The 24,032-nt window shown below is 45.1% G+C and overlaps 2 protein-coding genes across 8 annotated transcripts in view; one reads left to right on the top strand and one right to left on the bottom strand.

Annotated features, from left to right (window-relative positions):
* Hexb (hexosaminidase subunit beta) lies at positions 1 to 22,680 on the top strand. Its single transcript, XM_021639579.2, has 14 exons — positions 1 to 314; positions 3,146 to 3,291; positions 6,345 to 6,410; positions 7,415 to 7,461; positions 7,690 to 7,800; positions 13,016 to 13,117; positions 15,120 to 15,249; positions 16,685 to 16,865; positions 17,562 to 17,648; positions 19,439 to 19,511; positions 20,757 to 20,931; positions 21,786 to 21,876; positions 22,008 to 22,112; positions 22,430 to 22,680. Exons 1-14 carry the CDS (start codon positions 94 to 96, stop codon positions 22,473 to 22,475), a joined length of 1,581 nt encoding a protein of 526 aa, XP_021495254.1. The 5' UTR covers positions 1 to 93; the 3' UTR covers positions 22,476 to 22,680.
* The window catches only part of Gfm2 (GTP dependent ribosome recycling factor mitochondrial 2), a 34,579-nt gene continuing 33,115 nt past the window's right edge, over positions 22,569 to 24,032 (bottom strand). For all 7 annotated transcript variants that reach the window (XM_021639573.2, XM_021639572.2, XM_021639575.2 and 4 more), the window contains one exon: positions 22,569 to 23,530. In XM_021639573.2, the coding sequence (XP_021495248.1) occupies positions 23,393 to 23,530 (138 nt within the window). In that variant the 3' untranslated portion in view covers positions 22,569 to 23,392. The remainder of the gene's footprint in view (positions 23,531 to 24,032) is intronic.

Raw genomic sequence — 24,032 nt, 5'->3', positions numbered from 1 at the left:
ACTCGGTGACCCGGGCACGGATGCCTTCTCCCCGGCGGCCGGGGCGAGTAAGCCGGTCGGAAGGCGCTGCCCGGCCAGACCTGCGGAGCGGCCATGCAGCGGTGCCCACCTCGCGCCCCCGGGCTGCTGCTGGCGCTGCTGGCGCTGGCGGCGCAGGCCCCCGCCCAGCTGCGACCCGCGCTGTGGCCCATGCCGCGCTCGGTGGAAATGTTCCCGCGGCTGCTGTACATCTCCGCGGAGAACTTCCACATCGTCCACGACGTCAATTCCACCGCGGGCCCCTCCTGCTCGCTGCTGCAGGAGGCGTTTCGGCGGTGAGCAGCCCCACCCGGCGGGTGGGAGACCTGGGGCTCGGCGGCGGAGCACCGGGCAGCCTGGCGCACGGGAGGACCGCCCGGCGGGGCTGACCTGAGCGCACCGAAGTCCAAACCCTGACCCGCCCATGCCGCTTCCCGGTGCTTAGGGACCCCAGCCTGGGTGCAGGATAGCAGCGGAAGCTGCTAGTGCTTGAGTTGGTTTGTTGGCCTCAGAAGGGCCGTTGAGATGGCTCCAGAGATAGGGACCCGGACATCGTCCAAAGTGGACCGCCAGTGAGTGCTTCTGTCCGGCCGGCCTTAGACCAGGGCCTTTTGACGGCCTGAGGTGCTCCCCAGGGCTGACTCGCTCCCAGCTCTTCCTCCCCATGTGCGTCAACAGTTCAGACGTCTTTAATCTCTAATGGCTTTGTCTTTAAGTGTATACTAGCCTGCGTGAAGTTGGGTTGCCACGTGTGTGGGGATACCCGCAGATGCGGAGGGCATGGAATCTTGGTGCGAGCCCCCAGTGGGGGCATGCAATTGTGGCGGATGCTGAGAACCGAACCCAGGTCCTCTGAAAGGGCAGTAAGAGCTCTAAACCTCTGAGCAGTCCCCCCAGCTCTAGAAGGAAAAGAAGAAGGAGAAGAGCCCTTAAATTAGAGCATTATGGGAAACTTACTCTTCCGAGCAGTCGCTCTCACTCCCGTAGCTCCCTAAACCCCTTTCCCTTGCCACAGTTTGCCATTTGCAGATGCCCAAACTCTGCCGCTCTCCGAACACAAAGTGCAGGCCACGCGCAGACACCCCTCCCACGCACAGCTCTGCCTGTGAGTGCAGGTCACACAGGGTGACGCCTGAAGGTGCCTCTGCCTCCTCAGCGTGAGACCTCTGTCGAGGGACTTCCCCGGGAACGGTTATTTGGTACTAGCTGCTGCAGCTGCTTTCACTCCCAGATCTTGTCTGTGTCCAGTGAGCACGGCTGTAACTTAATTTTGCCTGTAGGACACCAAACAGCTGACCAGGAAGGCAAAACAGTTTTAAGGATGGGTGCTTTAGGCCCTGTGGTGTCTAAGCTTCTGCGGAAGAGGCCGGAGAGGCTGCAGAAACAGCGTGTTCTCTGCCGCAAGAAAGGCTAGTGCTTTGCTTGTAATTTGCACAACTGAGAGGATATTGTCATCCTGTTTTGGAGGCCTGCTCTAAGCTTTTGGAGTTGAATTGCTAATGGGTTCAAACCTGTTAAGCCGGGTTTTCCTTTTGCCTTGCTAGGAGCTTGAGCGGCATGAGTTGCTTTAGTGGATACAAGCAAGGTTAAGGCTTGCATCAGCTGTGACGTGGTTTGAAAACAATATTACAATCTCAAAACAAGTTCAGGTAATAATTACCTGAAGGATTTGCCACCTCATTTGTGGCCAGTGTGGGAAGCAACGAGTAATGCCACCGGCATTGTTTGGAAGCTGGTTGTAAAAGACAGCCAACCCTTAAGCATTCTAGTAATTCTGGCACAGCAGGGTTGGAAGTGCCTGGAGATTCAAATGGGTCAGAACATTGATACAAGCTGCCCAGAATCCAGGGCCTCCTGTCAGGAAGAGCCAAAGCTCAGTCACAAACAAGGCTTTTTGCAGGGATAGTTTGGCTCTTGGATGTGTGGCTGCTTCTTCAGCCTGGAAAAACTTCTGAATTGTAGGTCCTATTTTGTGTTTTGTTTTTGTTGGAGACAGTGTCTCTCCGATATGTAGCCCTGGCTGGCCTCAGACTCACAGCAACTTCTGTGAGATCAAAGGTGTGTGCCACCACACCCAGCCTGGAACTCCTGTTTCAAAAAAAAAAAAAAAAAAAAAAAAAGGCTAGCTAGCACCTAACTCGGACCTCAGATCTTAAAGCCTTAAAGCTGGTTAGTGGTCCCTGTCTGACCCTTAAGCCCACTCCAGCCCCTGCCCAGTACTAGGAGGGCCTTGCCCATGCTAGGTAAAGCTGCACCACTTGAGCTTTTTTAAGTTTTAAAAATATTATTTTACAGCTGGGAGGTGGTGACACACACGCCTTTGATCCCAGCACTTGGGAGGCAGAGGCAAGTAGATTTCTGAGTTCAAAGCCCACCTGATGTAAAGAGTGAGTTCTAGGACGGGGCTACACAGAGATACCCTGTCTTCAAAAATAAACAACACCAATAAGAATTATCTTTTGTGCCTGAGTGTTTTGACTGCAGTATGTGTGTGCTCCACTTGTGTGCAGTGCCTGTGGAGGCCAGTCATAGATGGTTGTGAGTCACCATGTGGGTGCTGGAAATTGAACTCCGTTCCTCTGGAAGAACAGCCAGTGCTCTTAACTGGTGAGCCAGCTCTCCAGCCCTAATTTTTTAAAGTTCTTCTTCCTCTTCTTCTTTTTCATCTTCTTTGGAGAGGGTTCTCTGTGGCCTTAGTTATCCTAGAACTCACTCTGTCAACCAGGCTGACCTCAAACTCAAAGATTCACCTGCCTCAGCCTCCAGATCAAAGGCCTTTACCACCACTGCCCAACTAAAAGCTTTTCATTTATGGTAAAACACATATAAAATTTGCCATTGAAACTATTTAAAAATATTCATTCACTTTTATGCACACATGTATGTCTGTGCACCGGTGCCTGTGAACTGTGAAAGAGATTTCAGAATTCCCATGTGAACTTTCTCATTCTTAGAAGGTTTGATCTGACGGTGTAGACATCAGGATTTTCAGAAAGTTCTCTTGACAGTTCTAAGGAGCGTCGTGAGGAGTCTGCTTAGACCGAGATGATTTGAGAGCTGCTTTTTATGTCCACAACTACCACATATATACTGTTTGGTTCATTGTTTAAATGGATTTCTCCCACAGATACTACAAGTATGCTTTTGACTTATCTAAGAGGCGTCATGGCCCTGCTAAATTCCAAGGTGGACCACAGTTACAGCACCTTCAGGTCTCAATTACTCTTGAGTCCCAGTGTGACGCCTTCCCCAGCTTGTCTTCCGATGAGTCCTGTGAGTACCTGTTATAAAACCAGTCACTGTGGAAAAGCTGTACTTCAGCAGTAGGTGCGGAGGGCCAGAGGATCAAGCTGTCCAACATCCCAGCCCTCGGAGTTTTCTGCTGCCCTCAGCTGTCCAGGTGTATGTTGTTTGCAGCAAATGTTTTGCCTGGGTACAAACATTAATATGAAAATGAGAATAAGGTGAGCGTGGCATTTGGGAGGCTGAGGCAGGCGGATTGCAGTGAATTGAAGCTAGCCTGGGCTGGAATAAAACCTTATCTCAAAAATAAGAAAAAGAACAAAGAAAGAAAATGGGCATTTCTGTACACGTGGATTTTGACTTTTGTATTTTTACACAATCATGAACAGTTATGAGCATCGAGTATTCTTTGGTGTCATGGTTTCTAATGCCGCAGTACTGCACAACTCCATGGTAGTATTAGACTGATCTTGAGGCTACGCACATAGGCATTCACAGAAGACAGAGAACATAGGATCCCTTGGCTTGGATTACAGGTGAGCCACCAGCCTTGGGTGCTGGGAACTGAATTGAGATTCTCTGGAAAAGCGGTGAGCGCTTTTTAACTGCTGAGCCATCTTTCCAGCCCTTAACGTCTGTCTTTGAAGGCAGATTAGAGCTTCTTGCACACTGGACAGGCCTGCACACTGAACGGTATCACCTCCCCAATAGAGCCCGCTGGCTGGCAGCGGTGTGGAGTGGTGGCAAGGAATCAAGGAGGCACAATGTGACTCTACCTGTGATAGACTAGTGCCAGGAAGAGACGAGGAAATTGGCTATTAGAATAAATGTCACCTAGTAAGAAGAAACAATGCCTCCTCGGTCGTTAGACGGCTTCCTCTACATGTGGCTAGGCACCGTGTTCCTCCTTCAACACAGATAACATCTCCTATAGGATTTTCACTGTCCTGGACTCACTTTGTAGACCAGACTGGCCTTGAACTCACAGAGATCCGCCTGCCTCTTCTAGGATTAAAGGTGTGGGCCACCCGGCCCAGCATACTTATTTTCCTAAGGAAAGCAGTTTCATTTCTTTTCAATTCTGTAGCTGTCCTTGAGAGAGACACATGGTTTTGGTGGGCAGTGGGCACCTCGATACTATAGGAAGGGTAGTTTTTGCAATCTGAACTGAGATAAAAAATGGCCCCTGTGTTGCCAAGGAAGCTTTGCCTATTACTGTGAGCAATATAGATGACCTGTCGAACTGAAACTGAAGAGTTGGGGCCTTTATTCAAGTCAGTTCTGCCCTTTTAAGAGCATTTCTTTAGTGAAGTTTTAGGAAACTTGCCAGCATCCTGAATGCAAAATCCAGACCCCAACCTTTTCTATTCAAAATAAAGATAGGCATACCCTGAGAACAGAAGGAAACCATTTTCTCTTTTAGAGAGGTAGCCACATACACCAAAGACACTTACTGGTGGAGTGAAGCAAAATAAGCTCGCTCTCCTTGGTCGAGGACTGTCTGAACAGATAGAAGGAAGTTAATCTGCAGGACAGACAGACGTGCAGAGCTTGCCAAAACAAACGGCTAAATGGGGCAAGGGAAGTTGTACAGTGGTAGAGGGGAAGATGCCCTTTATACAGCAACATACTCGAACTCAGAGATAACGGATATTGTTTTGTTTTTTTCATTACACAAATATGTATGTTGATGCCCAGGAAAAGAACTAATAGATATTTCATTTGGGGGAGGTAGAGAGAACGGGGTGGGCATCTCAAGTAATGATTGAGGAGTATTTTAGTTATTGGTGTCTGTATAGATGCCCTCTAAAACAAAGGCATTTCACAGTGCAAATAGGTCCAAAGAGGACAGTTGAAAAGTCAAAGCCATCCTATTCCGCCATACATACAAGCGGAGGAGTCACTACCGAACCTAATGATTGGGTTTGAAATTAAAATTGTACGGCTGTGGGTCTTCCTAGTTAACGGGTAAGTCTTCTGAGGACGACTGCGTGAGTCGAGTCAGGGTCCTTTTTACTATCAGCTGTTGTGGGAAGAAGAAGGCCTGCTTCAGTTGCACTTGCAGAGGCAAAACAGCTCTGGGCCTGACATTTCTGCTCACTCAGCACTGCGGTCTTCTGACTGGAAAGGCTGTTCTGGTAGAATTCCGTCAGCTGAGCGTGTCACATGAGGGACACCCGTCTTTTCCCTGAGAGCAGCCGCCTGCCTCCTGGTAGTCTGGAGGGAGTAGAAGGTGACGAGCCAGGCCAGATGATATGGTACTAAATCTTTAACTCCAGTCTCCAGGGCGCTCCCTGTGCCAACAATTGCAACTACACACCCTTAGCTTTCAGCGTCTGCACCCTCTGTACCCTCTCTGCGGCTGCCTTGCTCCAGCCCAAAAATACTTCACATGAGACCTAGGCAGAGGGTGATACCAAAGACTGATGGAGAAGGCTCTTTTTGGCCCAGCCCAGCCAACTGGACCTGGGGTATTTTGTTTTGAGACAGGGTTCCTGGATAGCCCAGGCTGGCTTTGAACCCATGATTCTCATGCCTCTACCTCCTGAGGGCTGGGATTACAGGCCCATCCCTGCTGTCCTTCTATGCCTGGGTGGAGTCCCATTCTTGATAGGTGTGGACTTCTTATTGAGGAAACTGAGTTGAGGTGAAGGAAGCTAGAAAGCAAGTCTTAAAGCGGATTTCAGATGCCATGGAGGGGAGGGGGGTAGGACAAACGACAATAGGAAGAGAGTGGAGTGGAGTGGAGGGGACTCGCCAGCCTTGGAGGAAGTGGGAAGTTTGAGTAAATAAAGAGTGTGAGTGCTGAACTTTGCCTTTCTGACCTGGCAGTTCAGACCTGAGAAGATGGGGCCTGCTCAGGGATGCCCAGGGGCCTGGCTTGAACAGCTCAGCTGCCTGGCCTATGGCACGGGATCTTACTCAAGTGAGACACAAGGTCTCTGGGGTTCCGGCTGTGGCATTTGAGTCTAAGTGAGGCATACTGGAGGAGAGAGAAAAGAATGAAAGTACCAACGGTGTGTGTAGGCTCAGATTGTGCGTAGTTCTGGAATTAATGGAAGCTCACCAAACTTTCCCCACAGATACTCTGCTTGTCAAAGAACCTGTAGCTTTCCTCAAGGCCAACAGAGTATGGGGAGCATTAAGAGGTAAGTTCCGTGCAGTTTCCTTGTCTCTAGTAGTAGAATATTATCACATTTTGCTTCATAAAATCAAGCAAAGCAAAACTATTCCACCTTAGGTCCTCTTCATTATTTTCCATGAAAAACTGGCCTGAGCACTTAGATTCCTTCAACCCAACATGCCCCAACCTGAACCTCAGGGGAAATGTCCTACAAAACTGTCTTCCCCCACTCTGGACCTCCCAAATCTGCTGCTGAGCAAGCTGCTGGGTGATCCTGAGAGAGTGAGAAACCCCGGTGTAAGGAGAAACCTGCTCACCCTCGAGACAGGTGTTCTCAGTGAACTGCTTTCTAGAGCCCTGTCGCTCCTCACATTCCAGTCTAGAGACCTCTTTTGGACTGGCTGCTCCTGGGTCCACAAGCTCGTGTCTGGGTGGGGCAAATGGGGTAGCCTCGCCAGGCAGAACTGGGAGAGCTCACTGTCTGTGCCCTGGAGCCACACAACCTTGGTATCCATAGGATCAGTGGTGCAGTTAGTTACCTTTTTTTCTTTTGGTTTTGTGAGACAGGGTTTCTCTGTGTAGCCCTTACTGTCCTGGAACTTAGTCTGTAGTGGCCTTGAACTCAGAGATCACCATTTGCCTCCCGAATGCTGGGATTAAAGGCAAGGGCTACCACCACCTGGCAAATGTAGGTACTCTCTAAAATGACCAATCCTTTAGCATAAAAGTTCTCTCCTTGACTGCTGTACATTTATTAGGGAATTGCTATCTTATCAAGCCACTTTGGTGTTAAGCATATAAGCAAAGCAGAGGGGATGGTATAACGAGGCGAGGTGCGTTTATTCACTGGCTCTCAGGCCAAGGGAGCGCTCAGGTTAGGGGAACATTGGCATCTGCTGGAGCAGTGCTCTTGTTTAGAAGGTGTGGATGAACTTGTGGCTGTAAGTATTTGGGCATTACTTTTATTTCTTTTTTTTTTTTTTTTTTTTTGTCTTGTAAGTAACAACACCTTTTCCTCTTCCCCCCCAGGTTTGGAGACGTTTAGCCAGTTAATTTACCAAGACTTGTATGGGGCTGTAAGTATCCGGTTGTTTTCCTGAGGCTGGTTGGGCAGGCGCTGCTGTCGGTGTAGCCTACCCAGCTGGACTTCTGAAAGGTTCTTTTCTCATAGATCTAGCCTATAACGTTTGTGAACTTTTTGGCCCTAAATTCTCATCTAGTGCTTGTAGGTAATTGTAGTCATTGTTGAACTGGAGGAAAAAAAAACATTCAAAAACTTGTCAAAATTTTATTTTGTTTCCTAGTTCACCATCAACGAATCCAGCATCGCTGATTCCCCGAGGTTTGCTCATAGAGGAATTTTAATTGATACATCCAGACACTACCTGCCTGTGAAGACAATTTTAAAAACCCTGGTAGGTAATTGACTGATCAGATCTCTTGCTCCCCCTGAGGAGCAGCCCCTTGGTACTTTTTTGGGGTTTCTCGTGCTGTCTTGTTGGATGGACTTGTTTTCTTGTCCTAAGTCTAGCACTGGGCTTCCTGCCTCCCTCCCATAAGAAATGGAGGCATATCTGCGTGGATCGCCTTTATCTTGTCAGTGTATCACAGATAACATGAATTTGGCCAAGACTGCTAAGAGAATAGTTTTTATATATTTTGTTTGTTTGTTTTTTAAGAAAGGGTTTCTCGGTGTAGCCTTGGTTGTCCTAGACTCGCTTTGTCGAACAGGCTGACCTCAAACTCAGGGAGATCCTTCTGCCTCTGCCTTCTCAAGTGCTGGGATTGAGAGTTTGTTTGTTTGTTTGTTTGTTTGTAGCCAGGGTCTTGGGAGGTAGCCTAGGCTGGCCTCAAGCTCCCTCAGCCACAGGATTATCAGCGCCTACGTTAGGGCCATTGGCCGGATGCACGTTCCCTTTAGTCAGATGGCTGTTCTAGACATAAACTGGAATAAATGGCTACAACCACTCTAGCTATTGGTTTTTAAGGCCATTTAGGAAGGAGTCAGGGAGTAGCTTTTTCCCTTTGGAATGTTCCAAGAGAGTATCTAGACCTTTGGGGTAGTAGGTAGAAAGGTTGATTATAACCGTCTTTTCCCAGATACTTTTCATTGGTTTGTCCACACTACCACCTGTTGGCTGATTCTCTGAGCTACTTCAACTTTTTAGAAGATTATAAAGAACTTTCATATATTCTTTAGTTGAGAAAATATAAATTTAAAATTTGTGAATATGTATATTTGAAGTTTTATGATTGAAATTTTTAAAATATTTGTTAAATTTACTTAAAGTTTGTATTTGCCTGACTATCCCTATTATAATGCCTGATGGGCACATGACTCAGATATTACTTTGCATCTCCTATTAAAAGAAAGAACAGAGGTTGGAGAGAGGGCTCAGAGGTTAAGAGCACTGGCTGCTCTTCAAGAGGTCCTGAGTTCAATTCCCAGGAACTACATGGTGTCTCATAACCATCCATAGTGAGATCTGGCTCCCCTTTTTGGTGTATAGGCACACATACGGGCAGAATGCTGTATAAATAATAAATAAAGAAATCTTTAAGAAAAAAGAAAGAACACGAGTGTCTTTGTAGGAAAGTAGAAGATGGTATCTGTCTTTGAACTTGGTTCAGTCATATCTTTTGATTTTTTTTTTTTTTTTTTCTGGAGGGAGAAATGAGCAGGGGAAAATCAGACTGGCCCAGATGTACCCTGTGTTGTCCCCAGTGAGTGACTCATTTCAAGCTGTAGAAACTATTCCAGCACCCACCCGAGCCTTGCCCTGACCCTGAAGTGCCAGGTTTCCTGGGCATGCGCACCATGCTGCATGTTCAGTGGCAGGCAGATCCCATGTCATGGGAGGCCCCCAGCCCAGCGCCTCCTCCGTGGACCATTGTTCCTGTGTCTAGAAATGTCTCTTGCACCTGTGTATGGTTCTGGCTGCCACTGCTCCCTTGTGGGAAAAAGAAGTCGTCATCTTCCGTTACCTCCTCTTTCAAAGAGCAGCGTTTCCTCCTGTTTCTCCTGGAAGTTTCTCCTCTCGCATTGGTTAAGCATCCTCTCCCCCCTCCCCCCCACCCCCTATGCTGGTGGAGACTTGCTGATTCTGGGCCTTCCAGCGTTTGCCACCCAGGCTCTTCCTCTGCTCAGAGTCAGAGAAAAGCAAGCTAAGCGTCTGGTTCCAGCAACTTCTAGCCATGTGCTGTCTGCATGCCTAGTTTCCGCTTCTGAAAGACTCTCATCACAAAGTACACAGCGGTCCGAGGTTTGGTAAAACAGTGAAGAGCCCTTCCTCTTAAAAGAGAGTGTAGGGCCTGCTGGTTGCCCCAAAGTCAGTTTACAGGGGAAATGAATCCAAGCGGGGTAGCAATCAGCCAGTTCAGGAAAGGACTGCTGAAAGATCTAGAACTTCTGTGTCCTGGGATCCGGTTATAGGAAGCGCGGTTCCCCCTTTACATTTATTTATTTGTTTATTCATTCATTAATTCTCGTATTGTATGGATGGGTGGGTACCATGCATGTGTGGAGTCGGGAGGACTCCCCTCCCAGCCCTGGAGCCAGGCCTGCTGCCCTGAACCGTGGGGCCTCCTGACTGAGACCGGGACTGACTCAGAATAGCTTCAGTGCAGGCGTTAGGAGCAGGAAGCAGGGGCAAGTACTCTCAGTCAATCCACAGTGCAGACCCCACGGCTGCTAGAGAGCATCCATCCAGGCCCCGTGTTGTAATTCCTTGTTCCCTCTCCTCGGTGACCCTCGGCCTGGAGCTGTGAGCTTTCCTCGTTTTGGAAGACTTTTTTTTTAAGTCCAGGCCAGTTACTTTTAGAGCATGATTCTGCTCATGTGTTTGTCACATGAGGTTCTGTTGTCTCCGCTCATGTGTTTCTCACAGGAGGTTCTATTCCTGGGGTAAGAGTAAAGCGGAAGTGGGCTGTGTTCTCAGAGTGCCACGTGGCATGCCGTCTCTCCACACTCAGTCGGCCGAGACGTCACCTGCCATGTTTCTGCACTGTGAAGTTAATTTATGGGTATTTTGTGCTCCTTAAGCACCCTATGGGAGGAATTGTGGGACTCTGTAAAATCCCCATCTCTCCTCAGTGCACACGCACGGCTGATCCCTGCTAAAGGAGGTCATTGCTTTGCCCAGTCACCAAGTGGTGAGTTCCCTAATTTCATCATTTCTAGAGTTTACTAGTGGTAGATTATCTCATATGGTAAGGCAGAACGTCACCCCCCTTTTAGAAAACTATTTATTTATTTATTATGTATACAGTATTCTGCCTGCATGTGTGCCTGCAGGCCAGAAGAGAGCATCAGATCTCATTGTAGATGGCTGTGAGCCACCATGTGGTTGCTGGGACTTGAACCCAGGACCTTTGGAAGAACACCCAGTGCTCTTAACCTGTGGGTCATCTCTGCAGCCAGAGCATCCCTTTTAACAGTCTGGATGATTATTTTGCCTAATGCATCGTAATCCGTTAACATCCCTATACAATTGTCAAATTGGGCCATTAGAAGTGGCTCATTTGTTCTTTTGAGATGTCCCCTCAGTCTCTCTGTACTTTGGCACCATGATATCCCAAATTTATGTTACCCTGTCTCAGAAGACTTAGGGTTTTGTGTTTTTTTTTTTTTTTTTCAAGGCACCTTTTCAGTGGTCAATATTTCATTTGGGCTGTAGGTGGGCGTATCGCAATGAGGGCATCTCCGGACTCTAGACAGTTAGGAAGTACACCCATGTGTGTGTTCAGGATATTTATATAAACATACATGTGTGCATCTTTCCTTGCATCTCTGTCTTCTCTTTCTGTATTATGAGTTGCTTTAGTACAGCGCGGGAGGCAAATCAGTTGCTGTGGGCCAGGAGAGACTGTTTACCCTTTGTCCTCACACCACAGCTACCCTGGAAGACTTCAGTGACTTTAAAAAATGTAAAGAGTTTTGACCCCACCAGCACGCCCCAGCTCTTCAGCAGGACACCAGCCTCAAATCCAGTTTAGTTCTAATGCTGTAAGACCTGGAGATTTCACTCAGCTTACTTCCTAATACCTGTAGACAGTGTCAGACCCCAGACGAGAAGACTCATTCTCAAAGCTACCCCTCTCCCTTCTGATGGGAGATGCCAGACACAAGGCCCAAGAGTTTTACGTATGCCTGTGATAAACCATCACAAATCAGGGTTCCCAGAACTCCCTGCTCAAGTTCAATTAATTTCTTTGAGTGGCCGCCAGAACGTAGATAACATACCTCTCTGTTCATTGTAAAGAACACTGTAAGGGCTGCAGTTGATGAGACTTCCGGTTGGGGTTTGGGAATAGGGCTCTTACGCCCTCTCTGGCCATGCCGCTCTCCAGGAACCTCCTTGTGTCAGGGCTGTGGAGCCCCTGCCTGCAGCCTGTCCTTGGAGGTTCTGTGGAGTCCTCATCTGCACAGGCTTGGCTGAAACCGAAACACCACATGGAAATATGACTAGATAGAAAGGTCTGAGCGAAGCCCAGAAGGCCTGCAGCTTTAGCTCCCCTCCCTCCTCTCTGCAGTACCCCTCCCTGTGGGGTACAGGACAGAGCCCCTCCGGAACAAGAAGGGTCTTAGGATCCACAATCAGACAAGACAGGTCAAAGAATTTCGTTAAGGGCAGCTCCAAGACAAAGACCTGAGGCAGGATTGGTTCCTGTGACCAGCCTGGGGGATGGGAAGCCCTAATTTTTACAGCCTTCGCTGGGAGGGAGTTAGGAACCAGGAGCCACGCAAAGACCCCAGAAACATCCCAGTATCACGGCCAGCTATCTTTGTGAGTCAGTTTCGCTGGAATGTGCACATGCATTTGTTACATATTTACAGCTTGCGGAGTGGAGTAGTTGCAACAGAAATCCAGCCTGAAAGTTGAAATATTTATTTTCTGGCCCTTTATGTAAAGTTTACGAACCCCTGGCCTATTTAAAAAAAATATAAGTTTATATTAGTTAGTTCCAATTATTACTAGTTTTTGTTATTCTCTTCTCTGCCATAAAAACTGTCTTCACATATGTCCCCAGCTGCATCAGCCAAGTCTTTCTAGTTCCAGGACAGAGAAGGGAGACCTTACGTCTGTATCGTGCTGACAGATCTCCCCATGTATAACTACTGTAGATTATTCCTTCATGGTTATTATTCATATTATTACATTCAATATGTCAGGATGCCCAGGCTTTCCCTAGGCATTTGCTGGGCAGTCTGTTGAGTCTATAATGAATCTCACATCCCAGAGTTATCCCCATTCATCTCTGTGGGAACTGTAAGCTTTGATATTTACATAAATGCTTTGTTTTTCCTGTATTCCACCCCCGAAGACAGCCTTAGCCTCTTCATGCCCCATTCCTGGCAGTCCCTGAAGTAATGATAAATTCATAAGCTTGCTCTCCTATACAGCAACATCACATCTTCCTATATATAATGTGTATATTCTGTGTGCAGACTCCGAGAGAGGTGTGGTGTGTCCTGTTAAACACATGATGAAGAATTTATGCTCCCTCTTCATTCTTTGCTAAAAGGAAACTATCAAAAGAAGCACTAACTGGAAGCAATCCCAGTGTAGATGATTGCAATCTGGACTGTATTCTTCTGTGACGTGTAACTTTTCCCATGTTTGCTTGCAGGATGCCATGGCTTTTAATAAGTTTAACGTTCTTCACTGGCACATAGTGGACGACGAGTCTTTCCCCTATCAGAGCACCACTTTTCCTCTGCTAAGCTTTAGAGTGAGTAACTCCTGTCACCGTCCTCTACGCACGAAAATCTTTGGCATAGCTCCATTTGAAGGTCGAGGCTTCAGTGGTTTCCTTATAAATGGAACCCAAAAGTGTAAAAGATAAGTATTTGTGGCTTAAAATATTTTTTTAGGTTACTGCTTAGCATTTTATTTCCAATAAATCTTTTTGTAATTGTTATAATACCAAGTAATAAGATTATTATTGTAACTTTTATTATAAACAGTCTCTGAGAGCAGCATATATTTTAAGAGCTTTGGGCTGGAGAGATGGCTCAGCAGTTAAGAGCACTGGCTGTTGCAGAGGTCCTGAGTTCAATTCCCAGCAACCACAGATGGCTTTAACCATCTGTGATGGAATCTGATTCCCTCTTCTGCTGTGCATGAAAACAGTATTCATATACATAAAATAAAGAAATTTTTACCAAAAAAAAAAACTTAATGTAGAACATTACATTAAGCAATTCATGATTAACATAGTTAAGCTATTCACTTGCATAATAGTATATTTAAAAAGGGTTGAAAACATGTAAATGACCTACCTAGGATATTTTGGAGATGAGCTGTTTTTTTGTTGTGAGACAGGGTCTCAGGCCAAGTGTGGTTGTACACACCTTTCGGACCTCAGTAAGTTTGATGCAGGCCTGGTCTATATAGTGAGTTCCAAGCCAGGACTACACAAAGAGACCTCTCAATAAACAGAACAAAAGCCAGGGTCTCCTCCATCTCAGGCTGGTCCTGAACTTGCCGTGTCTGCTAAGGGTGACCTTAAAGTGCACCCCTGCTTCCCCCCAGTGCTGGGATCATAGGCATGCGCCATCACACTGGTGGTGTCCATGCTGTGAGTGCTCAAATGGACTCTTCTAGGCAGTGGATCTGGGAGATCATCCTCGGGTCTGTTTAATCCCCCAGTAACACCAGCTGACATCCAGAGAGCCTTCTGGGTAGAGTTCCACGTCTAATGATGTGTTTACTGTAGGCTGAAGTGCGTGGTAGTGGGTCACGTATGCAGTGACTGCGTTCTCCTTTTATGTGCACGTTCACAGAGGGTAGAAGAGTTCTGTCTGCTCGGTACCCGGCTCCAGCCATCAGTCTGTGATGACTATCCTTCCCACCACCCTTTATTGGGACTCAAATCCCAGACTCACCTCACTCATGAAGAGGCTTGGTTTTATCTAGACAGTCATCAATGCTCATATTTAACTGTCTTTTCCTCTTTTTAGAAAAGCATTTTATTTATTTGCATTGGAGCACATTTGTATTATCGATGCTAACGTGCCTGCTAATTCTCTTTTCTTCTTGTAAATTATTGTTATTGAAGAAACCAGCAAAATGTGCTGTCCTGTCTCTCTCTGCTGGTTTGGTTTTGCTGGCTGCATTCCACAGTATCAATTAACATGTCCCTTATGTTTTGATTTGGGGTTTAAAGATTTCTATAAACCTGAGCATGTATAGCCTGTATTTTGAGATAGGTTCCAAACCTTATCTTTCAGTGGGCTTTTATCATTACTTACAACCAGCATCAAGTGCTAATTCTTTAAATGACACAGAGACTGAGTTAGTATTTAAACACAAAGTTACTTATTGTCTGGGGGGGCTGGTTTTTAGGTGATAGTAATTAAAAAGACTGAAAGACAAAATCTGTGTTTTGTGATAAGGGGTGAGTTTTGATTCTAAGTTGACAAGGGCAGTGTTTTAGGTTTCAGTCTGGAGGCAGACATTTTGCTTGTTTTGCTGTTTCGGTGAAGTTGGAAGCAACTGTGGGCGCTCTTGAAATAGGCACCAGGAGATCCATCAGGGCATCTTGAATTTGATGGGCAGAAGTTGACACCATTTTTATAGCTTCCTGCTCTGAAGCCACAAGTCATCCAATGTTAGGAGGGACTGTCTTATACCCTGTGATAACAGAAAAACTGGCCAGCAAAGTGCACACAGAATTGTTTACAGTTTCCAGGACCAAATCCATCTTGCACATCTCAACTTGACTATTTCAGGGAAGCTATTCTTTGTCTCATGTCTACACACCAAAAGATGTCCAGACAGTGATTGAATATGCCCGGTTCCGAGGGATTAGAGTTTTACCAGAGTTTGATACCCCTGGACATTCACAGTCTTGGGGAAAAGGTAAGGAGTTTGTTTTACACGTTGAAAAGGGGGCATTTGAGGTCCTTTGTTAATAGTTTGGTAGGTTTGTTCTTAACGGCGATTTGTGCAACAGTAGCATGACTACTATGATTACTCCAGATGTGATGGACTGTTTTGTGTCCCTCTATAACATAATTCTGTTTTATTGATTGGCATGCTTTTGGGAGAGGACAGGATATAGTTGTGTTTCTGGTAGAGGGAACAGCATGAGGAAAGGCATGCAAAGAGAGTATGTAGTGGGAACAGTAGAACAAATTTTAGGGGATACTAGAGGTGGTGATTAAGAATGCGGGCCCTGGGGCCAGTCTGTTCACAGGCAGACCCTGCTTTTGTCACCTGGACAGCAAACCTTGGGCAAGTTAACACTTCACCCCCAGTTTCCCCACCTATAAAATAGGGCTAGGACCAGACAAACAATAGAAAGTACACAGCATGGGACCCAGTACTTATAATTGTTCAACACATAGTAATATCATGGTAGACATGAAGAGCAACGGGAGCTGAATCTGGAAAGGACATCATTGAGGACCTTGATGACAGTAGTGGGCTTCAACACACCCTGGAAAAGTGCCAACTTCCGCGTAGAGAGCTAACACGATTGGGGTCACATCTGGGGAGAGCCTTTGTGAAAGTAACGGATTGGAAAGAGACACTGGAGGCCCGACACCAGGAAGGTGAAAACAGGCTTGAAAAGTAATGAGAAGAACCAGAGACATTCTAGAAATCCATCCACAGAACTCAGTAACCGGCTCCAGATGAAGCTTGGTAAAGCCACAGGCAGACCTGTCAGAAACTAGAGAATGAGAATTTCTTTTTTGTTAGATCATATTGAAAGGGAGCTAGGGTTTCTGTCTGTATTGAGCAGGGAATCTGAACTATGTATTAAAGCTCAAAGAAAAAGTTGGAAAGTCACTGATATTTGAAGGGGATAAGACCTCAAAGCCTGACTGAAAGTAGCAAAGGGGAACTAAAGAAGCAGCTCTTGTCTTCCTGGGGAGAAACCAAGTGAGTTTTGGTAAATGTGGCTGTCTTCTCTCTTTAATTTCTATAGTGTCAACAAAACAAAGCCCCGATGCTCAGGGTTTACATGGTTTCTCTTATGACAGTGTCATAGAAACCATATTTTGAATCTCGATCTCTTCCCAGGCTGTGACTGAGTAGACACAGTCCTTAAGGAACCCCAGGCTCCAGCAGGCACACAAACACAGATGCTGCAGCGTGGTGTGCTGAGCTATACTTGGTGGGTTAGTGTGTCCAGTGCATTTCTGACTGTTGGTAGTTTCAACTTGCTTATGAGGATTATTGGGATTCAACACCATTGTAAGGGGAGGGCTAACTGTAGTATAAAGATGTGCGTATTCTGGTCTTTGGGATTAACATCCTTGTGAAAATAATCCTTTGTATTTTCTTCTAGGTCAGAAAGACCTTCTAACTACATGTTACAGTAAAAGAGGTCAAACACAGAAGGTTGGACCTGTAAACCCAACCCTAAATACAACATACACATTCTTCGCCGCATTTTTCAAAGAAATCAGCACTGTGTTTCCAGATGAGTTCATTCACTTGGGTGGAGATGAGGTGAATTTTGAATGCTGGTATGATAACTAAACCTTTTATTTTTTTACATTTTTGTTCTTAAAGTGTAGATATACAGGATCCACATTGAAAAAGGGAAGATCCCCTGGTAAGGGTCTGAGCAATTTCTGAGCTGATGGATTATTAAAGAATGTATATTGAGGTGCAACAAGGCAAAGCACAGGAAGAAGAACCGAGGAGTCGAGGCTGGGCATGTAGGCTCATGCCTGTAACCAAGAGGGAGGGCAAGCCTGGGCTACAGAGTGAGACGCTAATTCAAGAAAAAAGAATAACAAAGTCTTTCCCAGTCTTGGTGGCACATATGTAACCCCCATACTCAGGAGGATGAATGTGGAGTAATATGAATTCAAGGTCAACCTGGACTATAGTGAGTCTCAAAAGACCTAAAAGACTATAAGGACAAGAAAAGCTTTAGTGGAAACAGGAATGACTAAATAGGGAAAGATGTTCAATTAAGAGTTCTTAGCTTTGTAAAAGGCCTGGGATGGGGTGTGTATGGAAAGCCTTTTTAAAAACGGGAAATACTTTCCAGAAAGAAATCCTTTGCATTAGAAAGAGAATCCATAATCAAGAACTTGGCTTTCCTTTTAATGCTTGAAAGTCTGTATAACTAATGTTATGGGTGCATGCTGCTTCAAATGACAAACTAGACACATCAAAATGTTTGTAACATTTTAGTCACTATTTTATTTAAGGGCATCAAATCCAAACATCCAAACTTTCATGAAGAAAAAAGGCTTTGGCAACGATTTCAGAAGACTAGAATCATTTTATATTCAAAAGTAAGTCATTTGAAAGCCTAATCATCAATGCTTTTGTACAGGTTTAAGCTATGACTTAGTTCTCTGTTTTATGTTCTCATTTTCTCCACCCCTAACTAAAGTGGAGGCATGAAAACCCACTAAAGAAGGAAGCGCTAGACACTGTTCTCTTTAAAACGGTGAGCATTTTACAGTAACTACTGAAATAGAGGGAGAAGTCACCTGGTTTTTGAGAGCTTGGTTCAGAGTCCTGACTTTTCTGCGTCTTCAGCACTATCTGGGTGTTTGAACTCACTCCTTTGTCGAGCCCTAAAACATCTCTTTTGTTCCTTATTTTGCTGTGTGGTATAGTAGCCACAGCTGCACATGCCTGTTTGCATCCCATTAACTTCTAACTGAAGGCAGTTAGGAGTCTTCAGCTGCATCAGCTGTGTTTCTGGCATTTCACAGCAAGGGGACCGGCATGACACTGGTGGCTACCACTGTATTACAAAGTACAGATAGAACATTTCCCAAAAGTTTGACTAGACAGTGCTGTACTAATGGGAATGATCATTTCACGGGCCAAGTGGAGTTGCATATCTTAAAAAAAAAAAAAGCTTTGCAGATTCAAAGTCCATTCTTATCTTGTCAGCCACAGAAAAGTAGGCTTTGGTTTTCCAGGCTCTGCTCTACACTATCCATTTGGGAGGCTCAGCATTCATTCTGTTCTGATTTAGCTTTTTATGTGATGTTTTCTTTCTTTCTTACCTTCCAAGTGTTTGTTATTACATAACTAAATGTATATACCAGTTAACAGCTGAATGTTATGAACATGACATGACCAGCTGGGTTACAGTTTCCTTTTTTCAAGAGACCCTTGAAATTACTAGAGTTCTGTTTGGACAGTTTTATGTGAGTTTGAGGCCACTTCTTCCTGTTTTAGGAGGACCATCAGCTCATACACACAAGCCAATGACAGTACTTATCTCTGCTATGCAAGGTTCCAACACTTGAGCTATGTGAGTTGCTACCAGCGGTTCTCAACCCGTGGGTCGCAACACTTTTAAGACCATTGGAGGAATCAGCTATTTACCTTATGGCTCACAACAATAGCAAAATTAGTTATGAAGTAGCAACAATAATTTTGTGGTTAGGGGCACCACGGTATAAGGAAACTGTATTAAGGGTTTGCCGCCTTAGGAAGGTTGGCAGTCGCTGTTCTATAAAGATGCTGTCTACTCTGAGGTGCTCCTAGAAGGACCTCTGGGCGGGGTTTCACAAGCCACAGTGAGACAGTCTGAGTTTAGTGAGGAGGAAGGGTCATATCAGGCAGCAAGAGCTGCGCGTTCCAGTAGCAGCTGTGGAAGTGACTGGAGGGCTCTGCTGCACTGTTCAAAGGGGTGATCTAGAAGATGAGCTGTAAGGGGAAGCTTATGTATGAGGAAGACAAAATCCAAATTTAAAAATTAAGTCGTTTTCTACACAAGAGGGGAAGGCGTGTTTTTCACCCTGAGCATGGATCACTAACCTGACTAGTTGTGTCTGGAGTATTTTAAGGGAGTGTACTTTGTAAAGTTTCTTTGTCGGGCAGCCTATAGTCAAGCAAGACATATCTGAGGTTGTCTTGAGGCTGAAGGATTTTTTTCCATGACCCATTTCCCCTTACCCTTTCTTTCTGTCCTGCCTCAACTTTAGCTGTTTCTGTATAGCTATGTTATGCTGAGATACATTACTGCTCAATAGTACATGTAGTTCTTGGTAGAAAATACACATTTTAAGAGTGTTTTAACTTTGTGATCCTAAGTAACTGTCAATTTTTTCAATGCTAGGATTTTGGATATTACTGCATCCCTAAATAAGGGCTCCATTGTCTGGCAAGAGGTTTTTGAAAATGGAGTGAAGGTAAGAACTGAAAACTCCATTTAGTGGGTCAGACTTCTTGCCGTACCAGCCTGAGGTCCAGAGTTCAATCCCTAGCACCTGCTTTAAAAGTAGGATGTTGCATCAGCTGTTGGGATGGATGGAGGAGGAGGGCTGCAGACCTCCATTCTTCACTGCTGAACTATTTGCTACAGACAGACTCATGGAGAAGACCCTACCAGGCTCCAACAGATAGTACCAGTCTAGCTGTCACACAAAACCAAAACCAAAAGTCATCAGTCTGGGGGGTGGGGTGGGGGGTGGTAGGGATCAAGGGAAAAGACTAATCAGTATGCAGTATACACATATATACACATACATGCATGGCCTTGCGTACCTGTAACCCAAACACTGTCAGGGGCTGGGACTTCTGCCTCCAGCACAGCTCTTGGTTCACGAGATACTCTGTCAGGGAATCCGGTGATTAGCGCAGGGCAGCAGCCCTGCCCATGCCTTGTGTGCATGTTATAGTACACAGACTCCAGGCTCCATGAGCGTGGACAACCCGCTGCTTCCTTCTCATTTCTTCCCCCAACTCCTGCTGTTTCACAAGCTCAAGTATTTTGAATTAAGTTCCTTTTTGTTTTTAAGAGCAAAACAGACAAATGAGCTTTTTAAAATATGTTAAAGTGATTTTAAAATAGGTAAAGTCAATATATACTTTTTGTGTTTTTGAGACAGGGTTTCTCTGTGTAGGCTTGGCTGCCCTGGACTCACTTTGTAGACCAGGCTGGCCTTGAACTCACAGAGATCCACCTGCCTCTGCCTCCCCAAGTGCAGGGATTACAGGCATGTGCCACTGCACATGGCTTAATATATTATCTTTAAGATACATATTTTTTGGCAGAATTATTAACAGTAGACTTACAAGCCCTGCTGCCAGTGTCACCTTTCTAGGGGGCTGATGACAGTCCATGGTTCCAAGTTAAGTTGAACATTGGTGTGGTAGGAGTGGGTTTAAGGTGCGAATCTTACCCTGAGCCTTTTACCTTTCTGAGGTATTAGCTATGAACAAAAGTTAAACAGCCAACTTCAAAGGTTGATAAATTTGAATAGCAATGAAAACTCCGCAAATGAATAGCACATGGCAGTGACCATTAGGAAAAAGAAAAAAGAATGTATGATTTTTCTTATATCTTAGAAATTTATGTTTACCAATCATAATTCCATACTTACGAGATTGGATTTAGTGGACCTAACACTGATTACAATCTGTACCTTCAATAGCTTCAGCCAGACACAATAGTTGAAGTGTGGAAGAGTGAAGATTATTCAGAAATGCTAAGCCAAGTCACAGCAAAAGGCTTCCCTGCAGTCCTTTCTGCTCCTTGGTACTTGGACCTGATTAGCTACGGGCAGGACTGGAGAAGGTACTACGCCCAAGAGCCTCTTAAATTTGATGGTGAGCAAAGCAAACATTGCTTCTAGTGTCTTCCATGACTTCTATTCTCTCTCCCTAAATCTAACTTTTTGTGCCTTATCTTGATTTTATTGAAAACAAAACGTTGTCATCACTTTAACTTCTGAAAGGAACAATGTGTAGTCTACGTGGAACACATAAGTAGATCCCTCAGAAGTCACCTCCATTTCATGAGGCTGCTTTTTACATCTCAGAGATGTCGCCTCCATTTCATGAGGCTGCTTTTTTTATCTCAGGGATGGCTGAGTATATCTACTGTAGAAGACACCTAAGGTGACCATTTGCTTCTGGGGATTTCAGGCTGTGACGTCCTAGCTTTTCAGTCATTTTTATTAGCAATTCTATATAATTTATATAGTTTTTGTATATCAGTCTTTAGCTTAGAAAAAAAAATGAAGTTATGATTAAAAGTCTCAAAATTACTGCTCCACTGGAAATTATAACTTTCTCTAGAAAGCATTTTGAGGATCAAAAAGTAATTGTAAAAAGTAGTTCTTAGATGTCCTTTTTTGTTATTAATTACCAAGGAATATAAATCAAAAATGGGTATAGTGGCCGTAGCCCACTATAAAACGAAGCTAATATTCCAACCTGTATTTTCTAGCGCACCGTGAATAGGAGATGGGGCTGAACGCGGTGTGCGTGAGTCTGTGCAGGACTATGAAGAGTGTGTATCCCTGGCTTACAGCAGCCTGCTACTATGCTGACTGTCACTGAGCCAGGGTGGGAGAGGGTCCGTGCCTCCAGGAGGGTGTGGAGAGGGAGTGTAGGATGACTACAGAAAGGAAAGCAGTGTTGTCCGGCTTAACCTCTCTCCTTCAACACTCTCCACCCAGGTTCTGAGAAGCAGAAACGTCTAGTCATTGGTGGAGAGGCCTGCCTATGGGGAGAATATGTGGATGCAACTAACCTTACTCCAAGGTTATGGTAAGGAGTTAAAGGGATGAAGGATGCCTTGGCTTTATTCTCCATGCAGGTAGGAGAGCATGTAAGACCTTCCTTATTTAAGGGAAAAGAAACGTAAACTGCTTTGGGAGACACACATTTTTTAATTTCAGGCCTCGGGCAAGTGCCGTTGGTGAGAGACTGTGGAGTCCTAAAACCGTCACTGACCTACAGAACGCCTATAGCAGACTGGCAATACACCGCTGCAGAATGGTCAGGTGAGGAGCTTCCTCTCAGATCTAGGATCTCTTATTAAAGAGCAGCATTCAGTGTAACTAAGTTCTTCAGCTTTTTGTTTTGCAATAAGTAAAAATGACACCTAGGAAGTATTTATTAATTGGTAGAAATTGTGCATGCACTGCTGCAGGAGAGAGTAACACCTATAAGATATATTTTAGTGTAATTGCCATCTTAAAAAAGTTAGTAGCTTAAACTAGAATTACTAAATCATCGCAAAGTCGGGGGGGAGGGGTGGGTTTGCTAAAGTGATGGGAACCACTATCTAAAACATCTTTTTTATGCTGTCTATCTACAGCCGTGGAATAGCTGCACAACCTCTTTTTACTGGACACTGTAACTGAGAATAAAATGGAAAAGTGACAGAAAACTCTACAGCATTCTGAACTATAATCATGTTGATTTTGAAATCATGTAAATTAAGATTTGTTAGGCTGTTTTTTAAACAAACCATCTTTTTATTGATTGAATCTCTATGTGTATCACACATGATTACTGGCATCTTCTATGTGAACAGCTTAAAAAAATAAAAGGAAAAGCTTTGTGATACCACTCTGTATTCCTCATTGCAGTGGGTTAAGTGAGAAAATGCTGAGCTAGAAAGATGGCTCAGCATTTAAGAACACTTGCTACTGTTGCAGAGGAGCCGAGTTCAGTTCCTGAATCTACATGGTGGTTCATAACCGCACAGTTCCAGGGAGACTAACGTCCACTTCTGACCCCCACAGGCCCCAGGCACACATGACACACAGATACATATGTAGGTAAAAAATGTAAAAAGACGTTTTTAAATGAGAACTGTTTCGCCTAGGCCCAGGCATTTGGACGTCTCCTTCCCAGTGGCTGGTACAATTTGGGGAGGGTCAGGCAGTGCAGACTTGCTTAGGTAGACGCCAAGAGTCACTGCCTGGTCCTACTTGGAGTTTGCATTCTGGTTTGTGCTTTCTCGGCTTCCTGCTGCCCTGTTGTCTCTGCAATTATGGATTCTGTCAGAATCTCAAGCTAAACACAGCCTTTATGAGTTGCCTTGATCAGGTTATCTCATCACAGCGACAGAGGAGTAAGCACGGGAGCACAGCTTCGCTGCATTTACAGCGGAGCACAGCCCGCACAGTGAGAGTGGCAGCTCCATGCCACTGTGTTACATCTTGTCAAGTTCTTTCCATGTATGGGCTGAAGCAGTGGTGCACCAGCCAGTGAGTAAAACAGCATTCTTACTGAGAATAAAGCAGTGACCCAGCATTTCCCCTCTGCTGAGGACCTAAAGCACTTGGGACAAACCACTCCTCTGGTTGAGCAGAGTACTTTGGTCTTGAGGACTCATGGCTTGATAAGTAGACAGTTCTAAGGCAAAAGTAGCAGAGCCTGATGTCAGTGTTCGAAGCACAGTTGAATATCCCTGAAGAAAAGAGTTTCAGTTTGTTACTGCACTGAATTTAAGCCTTACATTTATTTTTAAGATTTTATTTATTTATTATGTATACAATGTGTGTTTGCATGTACACTGCACACCAGAAGAGGGCACCGCACCATATTTCATTTTAGATGGTTGTGAGCCACCATGTGGTTGCTGGGACTTGAACTCATGACCTCTTAACCATCTCTCCAGCCCCAGCCTTATATTTCTTATCTTGTGGATTATCTTAGGCCAAAGCACAAAGGGATAAGCACCACCACCTCTAGGGAGAGCTTTTCAGAGAAAAAAAGAAAAAGGAAATACTATAGCAAACAGGAAAACTTAGCACAGCATAGATAGGTCAGCTGTGCATGCTTCTTAGGCCCAGGAATCGGGAATATGACTCTGTCCTTTCTCCTCATCTGTTGGGTACCCCTCATGTCTATCCTAGGAGAAGTGCCTGGTTGGGAAAGAGACTGATGCTGGCCTCAAAATGTACAGCAGA

This window comes from Meriones unguiculatus, chromosome 6, assembly GCF_030254825.1.
Source record: "Meriones unguiculatus strain TT.TT164.6M chromosome 6, Bangor_MerUng_6.1, whole genome shotgun sequence".
In the NCBI taxonomy this organism is placed as follows: Eukaryota; Metazoa; Chordata; class Mammalia; order Rodentia; family Muridae; genus Meriones; species Meriones unguiculatus.
This window is presented reverse-complemented; position numbering and strand designations above follow the sequence as displayed.

Bases quoted from the DNA above. Each gene is read 5' to 3' on its own strand.
- Hexb (XM_021639579.2), top strand. From the start codon at position 94: ATGCAGCGGTGCCCACCTCGCGCCCCCGGGCTGCTGCTGGCGCTGCTG. The intron at 315-3,145 runs GTGAGCAGCCCC...TTTCTCCCACAG, and splicing joins CTGCAGGAGGCGTTTCGGCG to ATACTACAAGTATGCTTTTG. The intron at 17,649-19,438 runs GTAAGTCATTTG...TTTCAATGCTAG, and splicing joins GAATCATTTTATATTCAAAA to GATTTTGGATATTACTGCAT.